Source organism: Podarcis pityusensis (genome assembly GCF_964106645.2).
Source record: "Podarcis pityusensis genome assembly, chromosome: 3".
Classification (NCBI taxonomy): domain Eukaryota; kingdom Metazoa; phylum Chordata; class Lepidosauria; order Squamata; family Lacertidae; genus Podarcis; species Podarcis pityusensis.
The window spans coordinates 83,270,791-83,294,695 of record NC_138026.1 but is presented as its reverse complement, the minus strand read 5'-3'; the positions used below and the strand labels follow the sequence as shown (position 1 = coordinate 83,294,695).

The window sequence follows — 23,905 nt, the reverse complement described above, 5'->3', positions numbered from 1 at the left end:
ACTAGTTATCCCTCTCTTTCGCATATTCAAAGAATTATCAGACAGTCAGGGGATGCCCAGCACATTACACTTATCATAGACCCTTGAAGAAAAAGCTAACAATTTCAAAACATGCACAAATACGCAGAGTCCAACAGAAGAAGAAGAAGAAGAAGAAGAAGAAGAAGAAGAAGAAGAAGAAGAAGAAAGGATTAGCAAGGATGATGAAGGATTGGAGAGACTTACCTACTCGGAAGTTGGGTGCTGTCAAGGTGTCAGCAGCATGCCCATTTTCACTAATCAGAGTCGTGGTGTTCCCTTTCTCGCAGCTGTTCTGACAGGTGCCTTTTTTACAAGTCACTTTACAGATGCTGGGTGTAAAGACCACCTTGATGCGTCCCGTGTGATTTCCCACTGGGAGCAGAGGCAAAGAGAAAAAGAAAAACAAACAAGTCACTTTGGTAGCCATTGAGTTCCTTTAGATGATTAAAAAAAAAAAGCTCTTTAAAAATAAAATTTAAAAAGGCAGAGAGTTCTTAACAGAGGAGGGCAGTCTTCAGTGCTCTCTCCTCGATATCCAGTGGTGTCTCTGAAACAGGAGTAGGAAGCTTAGCAAACAGGACTCCGGGATCCACTCCAAAACCACATTTAAAGTCAAGTCACTGGAGTGGGATTAGTAATCACAATGCTGCACTTTATTCACAGTCAAAGAGCAATACCAAGGGCATGACAGCTTAAATAGCCAACCCTGACAGGCAGATGTAATGTAAAGCGACTGGCTGTTCACCTAGGGGTGAATAAACTCTTGCGTCTTTTCCTCTTGCATACTTTTCCTGTTTCTACACTTATTAAGTCACTATTTGTAGCCCGACCCCTGGAAATGTTTTAGGCATGCCGCATGTCTGAAAACATCTGTCTCAAATCTCCTGGCACCCCAGCCTGAAGTGAACAAATCCAGTGACGCAGCTGCCCAGGACCCTTTATTTTTTTCCACAGATTCTTGGAACGGCTACTCCATGTGGATTTACATATTATAGGTTTTACATTGTCGACAAATACTAGCACTTAAACCAACGTCCTAATTGTGCAAGATTGCCAACGGATAACTGCAAAACCTGTTCCTAACCGAGGGTGGGGTGGGGCAAAGCGAAAGTGTGTTCCAGACACAGTCATTCAGTACTTTAGTCTGATCTGTTCTTAGAAGATGGGAGGATTTACCAAACCCCAGATTTTCTCTCTTTTTTAAAGCCCCAGATTTTACGAATGATTGTATATACATTTGGTTAAGCAACAAACATTTATATCTCTTATTTTCTTACTTTTTAAAAAAGCATGCTTCAGATATACAAAATCATGTGCATCTCCCCCTACCTTGTCAAAGTTTTACTGCAACTTCATTCCTTCATTAAGAAACCATATTAATAATAACTAGTTGATAAAAATTATCCAAGCCTGATTTCTTCCAAGCCAACATTTTTTCTAAACGTTTTCCAATATGTTCCTGCCACAACAATGCGTGCAATTTGAACACTGGTTGGTTGGCCCATCCAGTGTATGAATGCCCTCTGGGAAATTATTATGGGTAATGCTTAGGGGGGGGAGGAGAATGTTTCCTAACATAATATCATTTCATATTATTTTTGGCTTGTAATAAGATTAATTGAAAGTAAAGAAAACAGTGCCAGCTGATTCATCTCCAGACACTGGCATTAAACTGTTGCCCGCCAGATGCAGAGCAAATGCTCCAGCTTACTGTAAACAAGCAACTTTTAGACCTACTTACAGAAAGCTTCTCTCTGCCAATATTGAAATCGTGAACTCCCCCCCTCCTCCAAATACAACTAGCCACAGCTCCTCATTATCTGAGGAGATTTAATGTGTTCATTCAGCACAACAACACATGGATATGGGAGCAGTCTCCTCCCATTCATACAGATACACTGTGGGACCAATACAGGGGGTGCAGTCTGCACTGCTAATTTATTACTTAGGCTTTGGCAGGTCCGCTTTCTAGTACCAGCGCCATTTTACATAGTATGAAGAGCCACCTGTACTTCACCAACAGAGGTAGACCAGAATGAGTTGCAGTTCTGTTTACTGGTTGCAAGAAGACAGTGAGAAGGCTCACAGAGGAGCTAAAAGTCTTCCCTAGCACTGCTCACAGCCTTCTAAGGAAGCCTGCCTCATATTTGGAACACTTGTGCTCTGAATAATTTGTAACAGTAGGCATAGCAGAGATGAAAGGGGAAAACAATGAATTTCACTCATTCTAACTTCACCATTCATAGCTCACTTAAAGGCAAATCTTAGCTTTTCTATTGGCAAACTGCATTTTCTAGGAACTAGCTCTACACCTTTCCCAATAAACAGGCATAAAGTTGCTTGTGAACTGCTAAGGCGGCCAGATTTCAAACATCTAAGTCAATTCTAAAACACCAAGCAGATTTTCAATATTTTATTTGGAAATGTCTTCACAGAAAAAAAAAATCTTTTCCTAGAAAAACCGTAACAATTTCTATCCTCTATTTTAACATGCCTTTTGCAATCATTTTTTTTTTCCATTTAGGAAGTGATCTAATTAAAACAACATGCTTAGCTAAGTAACCACTATCAAGCTGGCCCAACCTGGAAAATCTCGTGTGCTAGAGAAATCCCAGCTGCAGCTCTTCAGTGCCACAGCATGGTTTAAATTGGACTCTGACAATACCGATGCGACTGAATGGTGACCCTTGAGTCATGATGCAGACAAAACAACAAACAATGCACTTTCAGTACAATTTGATAACATAGCAAAGGATTGCTGGAATATATGACTGGGAACTCAGTAAGTTATTTAGGAGCCTTACTTGGTAGCAAGCCCCAATGAACTTAACAAAGCTTCTTCTGAGTTGATTTGTATAGGATTGCTTTGGAAGGTTGCATCACACAGGCATAGCTGTCAACTTACAGATTTGAAAATAAGGGACCAGCAGCCTTGAAAATAAGGGACCAGCAGCCAAAATAAGGGACTTGCAGCCTCACCTGTTCCAGGTACTCCAGTCTTCCTGTCCTCCTGCAGTCTGGTCAAACTCATGCTGGGTAGCTTCGAGAACACTGTCCAACCAACTTTGTAACCAGAGGTTCAACTGAATAGAATCTGAATCACATGCACCACAAGGCCTATGCAGCCTCAACTTAAGATGGCTCCCAGCCTGGCTTTGCACTGCAAAATTTGCAGCAGCACGTGCAACAAAATGGCGTCCAGCATTCAAAAACCTCCTCAGCTTGCATTAACCAGCCACACACAAGGCATGCAAGCTCCACCCCTCAGTCATTCTTAGACTTCTTATTGGGTGAGCAACACAGCCAAGCAACACAGTTGGAGCCTCCCTCCTCCCTGGCTGGCAGGGAGAGAGGGAGAGGAGCTGCTTCCTTTGAAATTTAAGGGACATCATTTAAGGGACATTTAAGGGACATCCATCAATAAGGGACAGCAGCAGGACACGGCGCTGGAATAAGGGACTGTCCCTTCAAATAAGGGACACTTGACAGCTATGCACATAGGACTTTCTTTGGAGACTGGCTGTATCCAGGAAATGCGTGCTTCCAAGAACCCACTACTGATACATTTTCTTTATATATCTGCAGAGCACATAAGGGGAGTTGCAGGAACTGCGTGTATCACTCATTGTCTGTCTGTGTCAGACATCTCATGAGTTTCTGGTTGTAAGAACGTGATTTAATATTATAATTTGATTTTTATATCGCTCTTCCTCATATAAGAGCCCAGGGCAGGCAACTGAAGTAGAATAAAATCCCATGCATTGTTAGGGACAGAACAACCTATTTCCATTCCATGTCAGTTCACACGCATGAGCATGCATGAATCATAGATCCATTCCATTCTGTTTTTTGCATTTTAAAAAATGCATGAAAAATTCACATTTGAATTGTACGAATGCTGTACTTTCTTCCCCTAAAAGACTTTTTTTTTGCATGCTTTCAATGCATTTCTTCTACACATTTTTGTATGCTTTTTCTGTTAAATACCAAACACTTACTTTCACATATTTTATGGAATTTTACAGAAACTAAATTGCCATTTCAGTAAAGTATGTAATCCAACCCATAGCTGCATTCCGACATGCATGCAAATTTCTGGACCAGTGAATTAGGTTGGTTCAATTCCTAATACAGAATGATTTAATTTCTCCAGCATTCCTAGTCCTAATAGACATCCACATTTGAAAATGATCGTTTAGTGAAAAGAAGCCGAAGTTTCATGGACTATTTTCGGGAACTACCGTATTTTTCGCCCTATAGGACGCACTTTTTCCCCTCCAAAAATGAAGGGGAAATCTGTGTGCGTCCTATGGGGCGAATGCAGGCTTTCGCTGAAGCTTGGAGAGCGAGAGGGGTCGGTGTGCACTGACCCCTCTCACTCTCCAGGCTTCAGGAAGCTATCAGCAAGCCTGGGGAGCCCGCGGGAGTTCCCGCAGGGCTCCCTAGGCTGTGGATAGCAGCCTGCTGCCCGGGAGCACGGAGCGCACTGAAGCCGCGGTTGGGGGGGGGAATAAAATTTTGTTTCTTTATTCCCCCCCCAAAAACTAGGTGCGTCCTATGGGCCGGTGCACCCTATAGGGCGAAAAATATGGTATATAACAAGCAGAACAGAGGATCATTCAAAACTGCAGACCAGGAGAGAAGACAAGGGTTTGCGGAGCCAACGTGCAAGAACTATCCTGTAGTTCTCCATGGCAACTCAGGATGGACTTTTGTGCCTCTATGTGGAACAAGAATGGGCTGCTAAAGATGCACCATGTCTTACAAAAAGTCAGTAAAAGTAGGACTTGTCCATTTATACCTCTGGACACATATGCAATGCCAACTCTAAACCTGAACATGTAAGAGGGAAAGACAAATCCAGACTGTACCTCAACACTACTAGTTTCTATTTCAGCTAAGTACCCGCCAATTCTTGAGGCTTCTGTTACCCAAATACAAAGTGCACACTTGGCACATTAGACTGAAGGACAAACATATGTAGAAATTTCCATTTACAGTAAATGGAAAGGTGGATCTAACCCTTAATTGCACTTCACTCCTGGATAAGTTAAAGGGAATCACAAAGATACTTACACATATATGGTCTCTGTATATGATTCTCTACTTGTATGTTTCATCCAAATATCCGTACCCATGTACAAAATAATCATAAAATGCAACCTCAGTAAGCTTAATGTAGTAGTAGTAGTAGTAGTAGTAGTAGTCAGCCCATCTGACTAGGTTGCCCCAGCCACTCTGGGTGGCTTCCAACACAAGGAGACATCAAACACGGAAAACTTCCCTATACAGCGCTGCCTTTGTATGTCTTCTAAAAGTCATATAGTTGTTTATCTCCTTGACATCTGATGGGATGGCATTCCACAGGACTGGGACCACTACCGAGAAGGGCTCCTTAGGATACTGTTTTATGAAAAGTAGCCATATAGCAAAGATAAATTAAGAGTGGGTAGATAAGCATTAGCCACCATTCCAGATTTCTCTATGTACTACCGTGTTTCCTCAAACGTAATGCACATCTCTTTTGGCCAAATTATGTCATGAAAATTAGGGTGTGCATTAGATTTGATTACAAGCATGAAAAACATCGCTGACATAGCAAATACTTTTTGGGCTTCAAGGTTTTGAAAACTGAGGTGCACATTAGATTCATGTATATACGGTAGTAATCTAATCTCAAATTACACAAAAATGGCCTTGACAATATGAAAATAACCTGTGTTGTGAACTGCCCTGGGATCTAAAGGCAAATGGCAGTATACAAATTTAATAAATAAACATTCATTGAATTATGGGAACATTATTTCTTTTTATCATTCATATATCATTATTTTTAATTTTTCTCTCATGAATAAATCCCTCATTCCATTTTTACAAATAGGGAACTGAAACCAAGACATAATCTCTTGGATGAGACCTAATAGTAAATCCATGGGTTGAGATCAGTGGTTCTCAAAACTGTTTTCACTGGGCCGCTCTTTCAAAATAAAAAATTGCCAACCTCACATCAAATTTTTTAATTGAAAAGAGATGCACTGGAAAACACAGCTAGGGTTGTCCTCAGTATCACTTGATGCTCTTGCTCTCATTTTGAAAATATATCTATCCATATTCTGCAATTTGTTGTTGTTGTTGTTATTATTATTATTATTATTATTATTCCACTACACTACACTACACTGAAATGTTTCTTTGATTGTCCTTAACTCTTCCTGCCACACTTGCCATTGTCTCCTGCCACACCAGGGGGGCAGGGCTGTTGCCACACCCTCTAAGAACCACTGGCTTACATTCTATGTTTTTGCTTCATGGATGGAAGCAGGACAGTTTTGTACCACTTTCGCTTATAGAACTCTCATTTGTTGAATGGAAAGCTATTCCCTCCATTCACAGAACAGAAACTTAAGTCCCAAGTCAGGGATTAAATGGGATTTCCATCACAGGAAGTATCTGTTACAGTATGGAGGGCGGGGGGGGGGGGTTAATGCTTTGTACTGGAAATGCACCCAATATAATTCAACGGCACACACCAAAGTCCATTAGTCTCCACCCTGAAGGTCTGGCAATTCAACAGCAACATCATGAATTAAATGTGATCCTACACAAGGCTTGCTGTGACAAACTGAATTGCAGTCTGTTATGCTGTAATAGAAAGAGCAAGCAGAGGAATGGGCATTTGGCAGGGCTTGTGACCAGATGGCCATGACAGCTGTTTTTGCTATACCTAGATAGGGTTATATAAGGTGAAGGAATTCTATAAGCTAGCTTTGTAGATCATTTTACCTATAATGCTAATCCGATTCCAGGAAGATTTTATACATGTTTTAGTTGTCTTTATGAATGTGAACAATTGTTGATTTACATTTTCTACTAATTGTTTACCATTCTTTTCAGAATTTACATAGATGTCTTCCAGAGTTACTATATGGTGCAAGATTTCTAGCTATGACACACCCAGCTGTCCACGTGCATCTCATTCTATTTGGAGGAGGACCATGTGGACACAGAAGTTTGGGGCTGCTTTACCAATGAAGTCACTGGAAGGCTGTTGTCCTAGAGAAACTGCACCTTTCCAGTCTCTTGTAAAATTGGGGTGGGGGTTGGGTTTTGGAGAGTAGCAAGACTATATAAAAAACTGATTATGTTCTCATGCTCCATTTAAAGATGACACACATATTTACAGAGTGGAGAAAGAATTCATTGATCGACATGGTATTAAATATATTAAATACATTTTCATTAGAAATAAAGCAATATTTTCATTCCATACACATTATTAGGATATAAGGTTTACATGCACCTAGGACTCATCTCTCATGTTGTGGTATTTATGTTCCAATCTTGTTGCACAGAACAGCTGAAAAAAACCATCCCAGACTTACATACATGTATAGATATAAACATACAGTTTTAGAAACACTAAAAGCTTTTCAAGCTCTTTGGTTATCTCCTATACCTTTTAAACTGCTGACAAAACACAATCAAGAGGAAATTGCTTATTTCCTAAAGTAGGCCTGTCCCAGTTCTTTTATGATCCCATCCTGATTAACTCTTCTCAGAGTTTTTTTCTTTAAAACTGTACAAAGGAAAGTTGATATTTAATAAATACCACCATAAAATATAACCTTTTTTGTTTAACAGCAACCTTTTTCAATCATACAATGAATTTTTCACAATATTTCTATACACTATATTTTTTTAAAAAAAATATTTCCTCTAGCGATTTTTCAGTTAGAGCCATATACTGTATAGTCAACTAACAAGTCAGTCCTTGATTGGCTTTTGCTAAATATTGTTTAAAGATCCTGCACAGTGGTCTCTATAAAGATGCATATCAGCAATACATCCCCTTCACACTCCTTGTTTCAACCTTTCCCCTTACATTTCAGAAGAGAAAAGTAGTATCTCTTACACAAATTGTGAATGATTGCATGGTGTCAGCCTGTTCCACTGTTGCTCCCATTTGTGGCATGGATGAGTTAGGGACCAGCAGGGGTCTTCAGTACATAATGGTTTTATTTATATATATATATATATATACACACACACACACACACACACACACATTATACACACACACACACACACACATATATATATATACACACACACACACACACACATACATACAAAATCAACCACACAGACAAAGGAATAGCCCCCTAACCAGCAGTTCATCTCAAGTCCTTATAGCAATGCAAAAATAAGGATAACCCACTATACCCAATATCAAAGGTATAAAGTGTGTTATCTTTTGAAAAATCCCAGTTAAACTGAATGATGAGCTGTGTCTGTTTTGCATAGACAGAACAAGGTTTGTTAATCTTAACTGAATAGCTTAATAGGTAAAGGAACCCTGGATGGTTAAATCCAGTCAAAGGCAGCCCTGAAGGCAGCCCTGTTTAGGGAAGTTTTTAAAGTTTGATGTTTTATTGTATTTTTAATATTCTGTTGGGAGCCACCCAGAGTGGCTGGGGAAACCAGTATAAGTAATAAAAGTATTATTATTATTATTCAAAGGTGACTATGGGGTGTGGCACTCATCTCAGTTTTCAGGCTGAGGGAGCCAGCGTTTGTCCACAGACAGCTTTCTGGGTCATGTGGCCAGCATGACTAAACTGCTTCTGGTGCAATGGGACAGCATGACAAGTTCCAGAGCACACAGAAATGTCCCTTCCCACTGCAGCGGTACCTATTTATCTACTTTGAAACTGCTAGGCTGGCAGAAGCTAGGACAGAACAACTGGAGCTCACCCCGTTGCATGGATTCGAACAAATGACCTTACGATTAGCAAGCCGAAGAGGCTCAGTGGTTTAGACCACAGTGTCACTTGCGTCCCTTAATAATGCCAGTGTGGTGCCACAAATAACTGCAAATCTAATGAGAATCAAAATATCTACTTAATATCTCCAGTCACCACCCACTGCACTTCCAACTGCAAGCAGTGCCAGATTTATGGACGGGCTAAGCAGGCTGCAGCCCAGGGCCTCATAATCTAGAGGGGCCTTGACCTCTTGCCATTCTTTTTTTTTTTAAGGCAAATTTTACTATCTAGGCCCAGTTGCTTAGTAACATTACCCATGTGACGTATAAGTCTATGACTGTTTAACAGTTACACAAGTGCATACTTACTGTTTAGTGAAGTTTATGGAAGCTTTAAAGCTATTCAGAATCAAATAAAGTCAGCTATGAAGCAATACAAGTGTACAGATCACCATCTTTCACTCTAGCGTCCATTTTGAGACCAAGTGATACTTCTTTTATATCATTGTGAATCACAACAATATTTAATTTTGACTTTTTGTGAAAATAATAATAAGTGATATGAAAGTGGTGCTAGTAAACGAAAGTGACAAAAAGAACAGAAGTAAATATTCAAAATGCCTTACTTAACCCTTAGATAAAGAATCATGTTTGCAAACAGAAAAAAATCAAGCAGACTACACTGAGCAGGCTAAAAACCAACCAGAACGCAGCCTCCCAAGAACTTCAAGAACTGTTGTCAGTAATTACAAGTACAGAAACTTCTAGAGAAAGTAACAATGAAGTAACAGGATAGTCAGTCAAAGAATTAACAAAAGGCACTGAAGGAACATGCCACAAGATAACTATACTGAACCAGTGAATGAGCTTTGTTTTTTATCAGACCTACAAAAAGATGGGCTGTGCTAAAAAAATTTTTTTCCTCGAGTCAAAAGTTCCTAAACATTTATCAGACACAAGATGGGAGGGGAGACTCACGCCAAAGCTACTGCAGCTACTAGCAAAAGTTATGCTTACATTGTAGAAGCCCTCAGTCATACTTACTATAATGAAACAGAGAAAGAAGAAACTAGATGACATGCTGAAAATCTTTTGCACAAAATGGAAAAATTTGAATTTATTTCCTTGCATCATCTTTGGACACATTTGCTAGACCAATTTCATAAAGTTAGCAAGTCACTCCAAAGTTTACATACTTCACTGAGCATATGTGCAAATATTTACAGCTCCCTATTGCAGCTCATATCAAACACTCAGACCAATTTTGATTAAATTGAACAGCAAACAAAATTTGCTCTACCAGATGTAGAGTACAAAACTGTAAAAAGAAAGCAGAGTGTGCGAAAAATCAAAACAATGATGGTACAACACCCAAAGACGAATTTTCTCCAATAGACAAGTTTTAGGGTAAATTCCTTTGTCCCTGTCATGGATGCTCTTGAAGCCTACCTAGACAGAAGGGAAACCGTGTATAGGAGTGTTGCTGGCAATTTTTGGTGAATCTGCAAGTGACCAAGGAACAGATTCACAATGGCAGTAAAATGTAGATGAAAAAGTATCCAAAGGATGTTGCACTTAGCCTACTCAATGAACTCTTGTCCTTCCACCTGTATGTCAAAGAAGCTCACCCTGAAAATGAAAATTTAAGCCACCAAGATATTTATGAAATAATATTCCAGGAGAAAATTCAGACAGCTTTTCCAAATGTGGAAACAATATTCAGATTGTTCCTGTGTTTAATGGTTGCAAACTGTACTAGCGAAAGATCAATTATAAACTAAAAAGGATAAAGAATGATGTACAGTCAACGATGTGCCAAGACTGGTTGTCTGATCAAAGCATTCTCTGCACAGAAAACGATAAACTGCAACTTACTAATTTTAATGTTATAATTGGTAAGTTTGTATCCAAATAAGCTCGAAATAAACTGTTCTGACTTTGTAGATAGTGTAATGTTGTAACATAGCTATTATTTCCCTAGGAATGTTCTATGTGAATGTCTTCATTAACAATCTTTTTATCAATGCTAAAATTTCAGAAATGTTCTACATTTGCTGAGTAGCTACAGAAGAGAACAAGGTTTTGCTTCTCATGATCACATACTATTAAGTTTGGACCTCCCCAGGTTTCCTAGCCCTGGGGCCCCAGTTGCTTTAATCTGGGCCTGGCTGCAAAGGTACCTGGAGAAAGGCCTCAGATGACACTCATAGAATTGTACAGTTAGAAGGAACCCAAAGTGTCATCCAGGAATCACAACTAAAGAATCCTTGACTGTCAGAACTTACTGTCAGAAAGTTCTTCCTAATGTGTGGTCAGGATCTCCTGTGTTGCGATTTTAATCCACTGCTTCAGGTCCTACTCTCTGTTGCAGCAGAAAACAAGCTTGCTCCATATTCCATGTGGCAGCCCTTTAACTATCTGAAGATGCCTGTTGTATCACCTCTCAGTCTTCTCTTCTCCAGGCTAAACACATCCAACACCCTGAACCAATTTTTGTGTGTACAGTAAACCGCCCTGTGGTCCTCAGATAAAGGGTGGAGATTAAAGCAAAAACAAAAATAAAATAAAGTTGTGGCTTCCAGACCCTTGATTATATTGGTAACCCCCCTCTGTACATGTTCCAGTTTGTCAATATCCTTCTTAAACTGCGGTGCCCAGAGCTGGACACAAAACTCCAGGTGAGGTCTGACCAAGACGAAATGTTCCTGAGCTCCCTGTCACGAGCTCCAAGAAATTAAGAGCAGCTGTGTAGAACTGATGGCTGCTAACTGACTCCAATAAGGTCAGTGACTTACTTCTTCCTTCAGCCACACTCCCTCTCGGCAGTAGCTCCTCCCTGTCAGACCAAATGCTCTAGCAGAGCACACAGCAAAACACCAACACACAAGCAAGCCTTCAAACAACTCAAACAAGCTACCAGCCTTAATCCAAAAAACACAAGCTCACTTTATTCTGTCTCTTCATCCAATTTATTCACAACCACCCCTGTTTACTAGCACCTGGTCACAATGGATGCACGGACTGGTGTGGAAGAAGGTGATCCAACAGGTATTTGGTCCCCAGCAATGTAGGACTCTAAAGGTTAAGGACAGCACTTTGAATTGAGCTTGGAAACTTTTTTCAGGAGGGCTCACATTTTGTGTGGCAGCCTCAACCAACAAAATGTTCTGCTTGCTTCCTTGAGGCTCAAGAGACAAAGATAGACCTAACAGTAAACTCAAAGGCTTGGATAAAATAAACTCAGTTGATACAAGCAAAGTATCAACAAGGGTATTGGAACAACGTATTGGTTTAGGTGTGTCAAGAGACCTTGCAGGTCAGGTTAAGGGCAGTAAGGTTGGCTAGACTGATTGCAAAAACACAAAGTAATAATCTGTTGTTTGTTGGATGTCCCAGTTAAAATATCTGGCTCATAGGCAGATTATGAAGAAACTCACACATTTCAGTTTGAAGAAATTGGTTTGCCCTAACCTCCCACACATTGTAGTGGAGCTTATGAACTCAGCTCCTCTACATGTGTGTGCAAACGCTAAGGTGCTTGTTGTAGAATACATTTTATAATCCATGCCTCAGAGAACTTTATGGATACAGCATTTTAGTCTGAGTCAGTGATCACAATCAGTTATTAATTTATTTATGCCTATCCTTCATGTCTACATCTCATGAACAGACAGAGGCTATTTTATTTGTTTTTTTTGTTTTAAAGTGAATCATCTTTCTTCTGACATCTCATTAATGTTAAGCTTCTTCCTGTATGATTCCTGGACCCGTAGCACCCCTTTTTGGACTTTAGCCATTTTACATGCTTAAAACAACATGAAACATGTCTGAGAGTTAGCAATGAGCAATGCTGTTATTGTTTCTTGGCAACCAACTTTAGGGCAATTGCTGAACCTAACTAGAGTGAGCGAGAGAGAAAGAATCATATACTATGAAGTTAAATTAATAGAAGTATTAGATTTTGCCCTGACCTGTCTAACTTGCAAAGTATTTTTTTAAAAAACCATTAACACCTCAGCTGTAGGTTTCCAGAGCACTAAATTAACCCCTCTTAGAGCTCAAGTTTGTTCATTTGTTTATTCTTAGATTAAAATACTTCTGTATTCCTTTCCGTAACACTGTCAAAGCTGCTGACTATAACATGATTATACAGTTTTGAATTAACAAAAAGAAAAAAGTAATAATAAAAACAAAACAGTTACAGCAGCAAAAAGAAAAAGAAAGAAAAAAAGTATTCTTTAAGCCACTCTAAATCAGCCTCAAGGCTTTTCCTAAAAGAGCCAGTTTTTGGCCACACACCAAAAGCTCAGCAATGAAAAAAAAGGAGTTATACAGAGTTACATAAATAAATGGAATTGTACTGTGTGACATTACAATGCATGGCTCTGAGAAATGCTGCATTCTGGCGTGTGGAGTGGCCTCTTTGGGAATGGCACTTCACAACCCAGAACCCAAGATTTCTTGGTCATGCTTCATAGTATCATGCACTACAACTTCATTTGTGTGCTCAAGTGGCAAATGTCAGAGACCCCTCTGTGCCCTTCAGAATCTCTTCTCCATCAAATAGAAACTAGTAACTTGAAGGCAAAGGAAACTGTGGGGCTAAAATTGCTTAGCTCCAGGAAAAAGACTCCATTCTAGGCTTTTCTTCGAAAGCATTCTTGCAAATATACACAGTGATGTTTGCTTTCCGTTCCACAAGAACCGAAGAGGGGTTGCATCCTTCTCTGTTTACCCCTGTCCTTTCTTGGTCCTCATGAATTACATGTGCTAAAAGCACCCTCTCAATCTATGGTTACTGCAGGTACCACATACACACTTTCAACTGCCTTTTGATTGGTTATCTGCTCCCACCTTGAACACATTACAATTTGTATAATGAGTTTTTAATAAAGAGGAAATGCTCTTTACTAGGGATCAGAGAGAAATTATATTTGCATTTTAATACAAAACTATCTAATTTGCACTTTCAGAAACAAAACGCAAACCAAAATGCAGCTGTCTTTTGACAAGAATTTGGGGAAATGTAGCTCATTTAAATTACGAGCTGGCCCCAAAACAGTCTCTAACAAGGACAGAAATTGTAAAATGCAATCTTTCTCCAAATAAGAAAGTACTATATTTTCACAGGCAAAATTTCTACAGTTAAGGCCAAACCTTAATCAAATGATTCCATATTCTCTTATTTCAAGCCGTACTATACGCTTGGGAGCCTTATAAATCAATGTGTTCCACTTTTTAAATAAAATTTTAATGGGCAAGTTTTCTATGAAACATGGAACTTTTTAAAAGATAAAAAAATATAAAATTGGTTGATATTTTGAGCATCAGTGTTTCAATTCCATTGTAATATAAAAATTTAGTCACAGAAAATTTGAATTGTTATTGTTAAATTTTGTATACAACATTTACAGTTATGTGCTTTGTATTGAATCAACAATGTATCTTTTAAAACCTCCTGTTTTGATGCATAGAAAAAAATGGTGACTGACTAAAACACACTAGAAAGACAAGAAACTTATCCCTGAATAGATAATGTGAACTGTACATTTTCCAGTGCTTCGGCAATCTTGTATTAAGAATGTTTTTAGAGATGGAAAGATGAGCTCACAAGAATTCTGGGCTAAAAGTTGTCAACTACTTTATGGTCCTGAATTAGATGATCACATATTTTATTTTTCCTCTGTGGAGCCTATGACTTATTTTCAGTGCATAACATCAACAATGCCCAATAATTCAGACAGCTGTTCCATATTTATTTTTAAGCACATCTTTCAATATGTGCTCTCATCTTGGTCTATATTTACCCTCTATTGTACAAGCTCTGCACTTTCTCATTTCACCTGTTGTTTCCTCTAATAATTGCTTGTGAGGCTCCGACAATCAATCCCCAGGGTAAAGGGTCAAAGCCGTGCCTTAAAAGTTATTCTGACGGAAAGCAGCTTTCGCCTTTCTCTCCATCTATGGAAAAAGGCTGTTTAAATTGTACTGATCTATCCCTGAAATCCTTAAAAAGAAAGCTGATTCAAGAAAACAGAGAAGCAGTTGTTGGCATCCATCCGTCTTGAGAGACAATGGAGTGTGCCTATGGGGGTGAAGTCAAACTGCTGTGTTAGCAGCACCAAAGTAACCTCCCCGGGGTCCTGGGCTGCCCAGACAACAAAAGTCCTCTCTTGACCTCACTGATGTGATCCAAAGGAAAACAGACCAATATGTTCGGTACCAGTTTCCCTGCAGGAGTTGCCAGAAGGAGGCGTACAAGGCACCATTCAACCATTTGAGGTATTCCACTCCGGGTTTGTGTAGGTTTTACTCCTTCACCTTTTCTTCACCTGAAGATGTCCCGCAAGGCAACAGGCTTTTAGGATCAGAGTTTACCTTTCCTAGATAGGTTACCTTCCCAGGTTGACAAGTCCCTATTGGTCTTGTAGACTCCATCCACCAGAGCCTGTCTTTTCATGCAGGGCAAGTCCCTAACTTACTTAGGGTATGAGACACATTGGCTACTGTCACCTGGTTTGATTGAGTAGTTGAAGCAGTTTCTGGGGTGTGGCCGCTGTCATATGCTGACAGCTTCTAGAAGCCACAGTTGGGAGCAGAGTGTGGGGTGGGGACCAAAGGTGGACAAACAACCCAGAAGGAGCACAACATGTCCCCCACCAGAGGTTCTACCCCCCCCAACACCCCATACACCCTGGAGAGGCAGTAATCTTAGGTCATTTAGTGGAAGGCCCACAAGCCTTCATGTTCTTGGCAGACATGCTCTGGGGCAGTGTTGCCAAATTATCAACTTGGAATTCTAGTGCCAGGGCCTATATTTTGACTCAAACTTCTCATACATATACATGATTTACTGGAACTGAGTAACGAAACTTAAACTCTGACAAATTAAGACAGATTGGTTTAAATCAAACTGAATGATTGTAGCCAATGCCAGACAGATTTCAGTAGAAAACCTCTAGTTCAAGCATGACCTCAGCTAATACTATCATCAGCCTTATGTTTTGAAAAATGAGGATAACAATAAACTACCTTATAATGTGGCCATAAGAACTGGTGGCTCTAAGGATTTCTGAGATCAGGTATGTGAAGCACTTTGAGATTTCAGGAAAATGAGCATAGTAGAAGCAGGTGCTTGTGTCAACCAGTATCAACCAGTATCAAAAACAAGTGTTTTATTCTGCAGAAATATTTTCTGTTATTACTGAACTGTCTGAACCTGATCCAGCTTTTTTCCCCACTACCCCCAACCTGATGTTGCCTGGAGGAGCTGTGAACAAACTCATGAGATCCCTACTATGTGTAACATTTTTATATGGTAAATATCCTTTATATGGTAAATATCCTCATGTCCTTTCTGATTCTGCAATTTCTCCCATGGCCTGGGAGAGGAGACGACTGGGAGACCAACTGTAGGTGGGAGATCAACAGTAGGCAGAGCCAACTAGTTCTAGGTTTGTCCCCATCTTCCTCCCTGATGACTTCTACAAGGACAACACTGAGACTAAGGAGGAGAAAGCTGACAGCCAGTGACATTTGCTGGACTGCCTGTAAGTAAGAAGAAAGAAAGAAAGGTGGGGGCTGGCTAAGGGAAGACTAATCATGGTGGCAGAGACATCACCTTGCCAACAAAGATCCGTATAGTTAAAGCCATGGTTTTCCCAGTAGTGATGTATGGAAGTGAGAGCTGGACCATAAAGAAGGCTGATCGCCGAAAAATTGATGCTTTTGAATTATGGTGCTGGAGGAGACTCTTGAGAGTCCCATGGACTGCAAGAAGATCAAACGCATCCATTCTTAAGGAAATTAGCCCTGAGTTCTCACTGGAAGGACAGATCGTGAAGCTGAGGCTCCAATACTTTGGCCACCTCATGAGAAGAGAAGACTCCCTGGAAAAGACCCTGATGTTAGGAAAGATTGAGGGCACAAGGAGAAGGGGACGACAGAGGACAAGATGGTTGGACAGTGTTCTCGAAGCTACAAACATGAGTCTGACCAAACTGCAGGAGGCAGTGGAAGACAGAAGTGCCTGGCGTGCTCTGGTCCATGGGGTCATGAAGAGTCAGACACGACTAAAAGACTAAACAACAACAACAAAATCATGGTGGATCAATGTCCCATTTGGCCAAACAGATGAATCTTTACTGAAAGCACATCCACAAGAATCTGCCCCCCAGGAGTGTCATATGTTCAAAACAAAATTATGCATTATTATTATTATGGTATTAGGAAACACAAAGTAGATAAGAGTAATTAACGGGGGGGGGGGGGAATTACTCTTATCTACTTTGTATTTCCTAATACCAAGGGAAGAGACTTTCCATTCCTTTCTGCCCTTGTCTAAAAAAATGCTGTTTTGTAAAAACAAAGTTCGATTCACCACAGAACACTAATTCTATCTAGCCTATCCCTCTTCATATAATTATGTGGTAGCTAATATAGCAAAAAAAAATATTTTACTAATGCCAGTAAGAACAGCATTTTGCTATTGGTAAATGTCCATAGTAATTACTTTTAACATAGAAGGCCACTGCAGGCAACACATGAATCTATCATCTCTTGCTCTTAATGTTTAATGTACAGAAACCACAACCCACAATATAAAACTGATGTTGAACTAATTGCAAACTAGTGATTTCCACTATATATAAAAATCAAATTCTGGCATCAAATTTAACAACAGCGTCCAATTCAACTACAGCTTCCAACAGACTATTATGGCATATATTCCTTTTATTCCTTTATTGATTGCCGGCATTGGACCGCTAAAGAACAGTTAAATAGCAAATATTTTAGATTTAATATATCTGAATACCTAAGAAACACTATCTATCTATCTATCTATCTATCTATCTATCTATCTTATTTATTTATTTAGTTTCATTACTGCCCTTCATCCAAGGAGCACAAGACCATTTACAGTATAAAAACAAAAAATGCCTAACAAATAAAATAATACCCTCTACCCCAAGTTTAAAAGGTCATAGATAGTTTAATCTGCCAATGGCCTGGGAGAAGAGGAATATTTTATTATGTTTTTATATATGCTGGAAGCCACCCAGAGTGGCTGTGGCAACCCAGTCAGATGGGTGGGATATAAATAAAATAAAATGTTGTTGTTATTATTGTTATAAAGCGAATGGTGGGGGGATCTCTTTATTTACTTCTATCACATCCCACACTTAAGATTTTTTTCTCAATATTTCTAAACTTCAAAGCCCCACTGCATTAAAATGGCTTTAAAAGGAAAGTATTCCAGCACCTCAATCATTTCGGCAGCACTTTTTCTTGCTCTACAATATTAATTAATTAAATTTGTATACCACCCTATACCCGTAGATCTTAGGGTGGGGTTTACAACATAAAACAAATGTGTAAGGAGAAAGTCCAATATGATCATACTTTAAATTTAAAAGAGGAAGTTTAGCAGCTGCAGTCAAGTTTTCTGATAGCTATTTTGGGTGTCTCTAAATGCATGTCCTCAGCAGAGATTTGTTCTGAGGTTCATGCGATCTCAGTGCAATCAAGTGGCTAGCTAAATACTGTTAAGGATTGGTTGCAGGTAATCTTATTTGAAAGAAGGGAGTCAGGAAGATCAAATCTTACATCAAATCTCAAAAATTCAGAAGGGCTGCCTTCAGATGTACATTTATCTTGTCACTCATTATTACAACCTGTCCTTTTGATAGATCCCGCCATTTATTTCAATACATCAAGATCACCTTCAAAGTTTGTTCCATTTCATTCATACTCACACTGAAAAGGTGAGGCAAGTTGATCCTGGTTTATCCTTAAAGGCAATGAACTCTCTGTAGACTGTTCTCCTGAAATCACTTTCTTTGTTGTGGAGTACTTGGGCTTGATAACATATTCCTGTTTTTGGCCATGATGTACATTCATCATCAAAGTCTGGGATGAAAGGGGCATCATTCTGTTTGAAGAAACAAGAACAGTGGAAATATTATTTTCTGTATGTTATGACATTTGCTATATACAGTACATGGAATGTCCATTTTGTGAGTGACTGAGTCTGATATCTTACTGCTTCATGGCTGTAGCAGACAGATAATTTTTATATATATAATTTTTAAAAATTATTTATTGAATTTAAATCTCATACTTCCTCCCAAAAGAAGCCCATGGCAGAAAACACATCAATATCATTAAAAGCATTCTTTTTAAAGTTAAAACATCATACTTTGAACTGCTATTGTTGCTAATTAAAGGTTGCACATAAATTAATCAACAAATAATTTGTCCAACATGTGGGCCCAAGTGTGGAACAGACACACTTAGTGGGCCAGGAGGGCTTACATACCACATGCAGCCTCTACCTCATGGGAAACTTGTGTGAACTTATGACTATGTCCTTGTCACTAATTTAAAATCATTAAAGTACCACATTGTTATAAATCCAAATATCATTCATTCTAGAGCCCAAGGAAGTTCTCTTGATACACAATATTCTTGGACTGCCTTTATTAAACAATTGTGATAGGCAGAACTGAGCAAAGTGACATTTGGCAATAGAAATACTGTCTAGACTAAATAAGCCAACCCTAACTCCAACCATCTTTCATAAATGCACGTTATTTTCTGTAAATCTGAAGATCAGCTGCACAGCCAGCAACTGTTAAAAGAAACTGGCTTTTTTTCAGAAGGATTTCTAATATTCTTGACTTTTTTCTATTCTATTTCTCAAATAAAGTAACAAACCAGAGAACCAAATTATATGGGTTGATTTAAGATTCTACCTACACACACACACACACACACACACACACACACACACACCAGGCACAATGAACATTTTCTTGCATTTTCTGAACATAAAGGTAAAGGGTAAAGGGACCCCTGACCATTAGGTCAAGTTGTGGATGACTCTGGGGTTGCGGCACTCATCTCGCTTTATTGGCCGAGGGAGCCAGCGTACAGTTTCCGGGTCATGTGGCCAGCAAGACTAAGCTGCTTTACCTTCCCGCCGGAAGGTATCTATTTATCTACTTGCACTTTGACATGCTTTCGAACTGCTAGGTTGGCAGCAGCAGGGACCGAGCAACGGGAGCTCACCCTGTCATGGGGATTAGAACCGCCGACCTTCTGATTGGCAAGTCCTAGGCTCTGTGGTTTAACCTACAGCGCCACCCGCATCCCATTTTCTGAATATAAGATGTTCTTTAAAAGAATCTAGTGGAGTTTTTTTTCAGTTTTCTACATGCTAGAGTATGTTCATATCAAGGATGAGGAAACACAATAACACCATACATGTAACTGAAGGATACAGTAAAGAACATTGCAAGCATAATGAACCCAGCTTAGAATTGTCTGTCACATAGTCTCATAAAAATATGCAGAGGTTGATGAATTGTTTTGGGGACTATTGGATTTCTGTCAGAGCATGTTTGTACCCAGTGGGGGTTTTTTGGAAGAAAAATAGGTGCCGGTATGCACCATGCCCCCCCTTGTCTGCCCCCCCGCTCTCTCATTCCCCCCTCACCTTTGCCACTTCCTCCTCCTGAGTCGCTGCTGCTTCCCACGGAAGGCACAGCCTCACGGAATTGCTTTGACGCGAACCTTATCACCAAAGCACCTTCCAGGAAGCTGCCTGACAATCGTAAAAGTCGCACCAGAGTAGAGGCATTTTGGCGCAACCCTTACGATCACCAAAGCATCTTCCAGGAAGGTGTGTGACAAACATCAGACACATTAGAAATACATAATGGTGCTATGTAGAACAGGCATAGGCAAACTCGGCCCTCCAGATGTTTTGAGACTACAATTCCCATCATCCCTGACCACTGGTCCTGTTAGCTAGGGATGATGGGAGTTGTGGTCCCAAAACATCTGGAGGGCTGAGATTTCCTATGCCTGATGTAGAACTTCAGATATGATGTTGGTCTGCAAGCCACAGCTGCTGTTATGGATGTTGGCTTGATCACTGAAGAAGATGAGAGACTTGTAGTTGTTCACAATAAAATCAGAAGGGCCCAAGAAACAGTTATGAAATGCCTGGATCAGGAATTTGATTTTCTTTGTCAGAGGGGTGAAATTGACTGCATCTTCTTTGACGGCTGTGAAGATACAACTAAAGCTATGCTGAAAGCAAACAATTCAGATCAGCAGTTACCCAGCAATATTCCGTGTGAAGTAAGCCAGGTGGAAGATATCTCTACCCATTTCACTTCAGAGAAAGGCTCAAAGAGAGAAAAACCAGCTGAGGTTATTGCTAATAATCTGGTAGATTTCATGAAGAAGGGCATTGATAAGAGACTGCAGGCCATTGGTGGTGATTCTACAAATGTTAACACCAGCTGGGAGGGTGGTACCATGTACTGGGTAGAGGTCAAGCTTGGTCATAAGCTGATCTGATTGGTTTGTGCCCTCCACACCAACGAGTTAACCCTGCAACATTTGATCACAGCACTCAATGGGAAGACGTTGTCTAATGGCAAATGGACATGTAACATTGGCAACATGCTTGACATTGCTACAGAATTTGAAATTGCTCTCCAGCTGCGAGTTTGGTGGACGAAGGATCGTCTGACTTCACTGAGTGATGTGTTCATCTTTTATCCTTTCATTCATTTGCTTTTTAGGAACATAAGCATTGTGCCCCATCTTTTTTTAGAAATTAAATTTCAGTTACCAAAACTTAAACTGGAATTTAAACCTTAAGCATTCTTATCTGAAAACATTACAGTCATTGAAATCATTGGAATTTGATTCTGACTAAACAGATTTTTCCAAAATTAAGATGGTAGCTACAATTTTACTGTGTGGATAATGTTGCGGTTGTATCTTTTTGCTTTTTGTCATAGTTTTCATTTTCTGGTGCGAAAGGGCACCTTGAGTCTATGATACAATGGTATTTGATGCAAATGTTCTGGTTAAACAGAAGGCCGTATGTCACGATGGCTGCACATTATCCTCCTGACTCTACCTATCAGTCGGTTTTAATGAACCATGTACAATTCCTTGCTAGTGCAGATGCAGAAGAAGTCTAGTGAGAGAAAACACAGTTAAGGAAGAATGGCTCTGCAGAAAGAGTTGCAAATCAGGTTGCAATTACCTAACTTCATCCTTGCACGAGCAATTTTTAACATGTGAGCTGGGTACTCAGTGCAGTAATTTCTGTGGTTGGAGAGACGCAGACATTTTCCAATCTCCAAGACCACAGTAGTTGCATTAGCCAAGTGTGTCACATATTCCTGGCTCATATGGCACAGTTGCTTGCACAAGTACACAACTGGGAGAGACTCACACAAATGAAAAATGTATTATCATATCTGGACCTAAGAGTTTGCTGAATGTCAGAGCAACTGTTGGTGCCTTTTGATTTGTAAAGCATTCAAACATTGTAGCCACTATTTACTTGGGGAGTAAATGGGCACATATTTTACACTCTCTCATTTCTTAAATCCAAATTCATCACTCTGGAATGCAGAGAAATGCAAACATAGCTAACCAAAGAACACTGTATCCCTGATTTCAGCCCATGATCAACACGGATAAAGTACGTGAAAAGGAATCTAGCCCTTCTGATGTAAAAATAGGTGTAACTTCAGTCCAATGTCAGCTTGCAAGTAGCAACTATGAGGCTATTTCTGACACATGCCTGAACCAACAAAGTCTGGAAGAACTTGGCATTCTTATTTCAATACCACTTTGCCTATATTTTCTTAAGTGCTCTGGACCAAAAGCCCAGACTGCATACCAGAGGTCTAGGAATAGGTTGTTTTCTTATTTGCAGTAGGTAAATTTAAAGCCTATAAGTCATTCCTTTGGCTTTTAAGAAAATCTCTAGTTTCTTCTAAAAAATGCATTTTGTTCCTCCTTTTTTTCCTTTACAAGAAATTTCACATTTGATTAAGAACTCTAAAGACTGTGTACCTAATATTTTCAAAAATACAAACTGGAAAATAGCTATAATTTTTTTGTTTCTACACTTTAAGGTATTTGGAAAAGCCGCATATAAATATCATTTTGGAGCCAAAGAACCACAGCCCAAAATAAGATTTGGACCTGTATTTCTGAAACAGAAGTCCCCATGCTGCCAGAGGGCAGATTTATATTGAAACTGAACAAATATGCAAAAGCAGTTTATGACGTGGAAAGGGATCAGCTGATCTAAATTGACAAAGTCAAGAATTCCACAACGCTATGCCCAGCCATTGAGATTTTGGACTTCAACTGCTGTAAATAGATTTTCCACATGTAATGGGTTTTGTTTGTTTACAAATGCTGAATGGCATTAAAACTTTTTGATCTTGGCTTTGTGCTACAAAGGCAGAAAAGAAAGACCGCTTGACTGGTACTTCCCACTGCAGAATAAATTTCTGCTCAATCCAGAAACTGAATCCTGTCATCGACAAGTTAAAATCATGTAAATAAATAAATAAATAAATAAATAAAAGCTATAAGGTGTTTACATCCTTAGGGTTAGGTTTGAGAAGTTTCTTTCCACATTCTTTTGATTTACATGGTTCATTACTGGATGTCTGCTCCAGATCTCTTTTCTTCCTCCCACTTCAAAGCAGTACATGCTTGAATTCCCAAATATATTAGCCTAGTTTAAATTATCATCTTAAGCAGTGTGTTACTACTCATCAAGTGGGGCAGAGCAGGGACCCACACATAACAAAACTGTAACACAGAATCCTCTATAGAAAGCAACATTTTATTTCAGTTAAGATACTGAAGGAAATAAATTCCAGCAACATCACAAGACTTAATGGACTGGTGTGAAAATTGCACATATGATTTTTTTTCACACATGCACAAACAAATTTCAGATTTCTTTTTTTTAAAGTTTCTATTCAGTATCAATGTTAAGAATGCTGTTTTATCTTTCCCATGTTACATATAAAGTTAAGTGTCAGTACTAACGTAACTTCCAAATACTGTAATGAAATAAAAAAGTGAGATGAGACCCGCTGTTCAATGGGCTCTATTACTTCATTTTAATTGAGCCATGGGGCTTGAATTAAAATTAATTAAATCATGGAGGGGCAGTCCACAGGGCTGCTAGTCATGATGGCTATATGGAAACCTTCAGCTTCAGAGGAAGTAAATTGCTGAATAGGAATCTCTGGAAAGCAACAGCAAAGGGATCTGGTTGGC

The 23,905-nt window shown here is 39.5% G+C and overlaps 1 protein-coding gene across 12 annotated transcripts in view; it reads right to left on the bottom strand.

Moving 5' to 3' along the window:
• LTBP1 (latent transforming growth factor beta binding protein 1) overlaps positions 1 to 23,905 on the bottom strand; it is a 189,412-nt gene that overhangs the window by 133,508 nt on the left and 31,999 nt on the right. For 10 of the 12 annotated variants that reach the window (XM_080997605.1, XM_080997609.1, XM_080997610.1 and 7 more), the window contains exons 4-5: positions 18,541 to 18,716; positions 226 to 393 (exon numbers count right to left, since the gene is read on the bottom strand). In XM_080997605.1, coding sequence (XP_080853731.1) covers positions 226 to 393; positions 18,541 to 18,716 — 344 coding nt within the window. Of the gene's footprint in view, positions 1 to 225; positions 743 to 18,540; positions 18,717 to 23,905 lie in introns of those variants that run through there. The other 2 variants (XM_080997607.1, XM_080997608.1) reach the window with 2 other exon arrangements.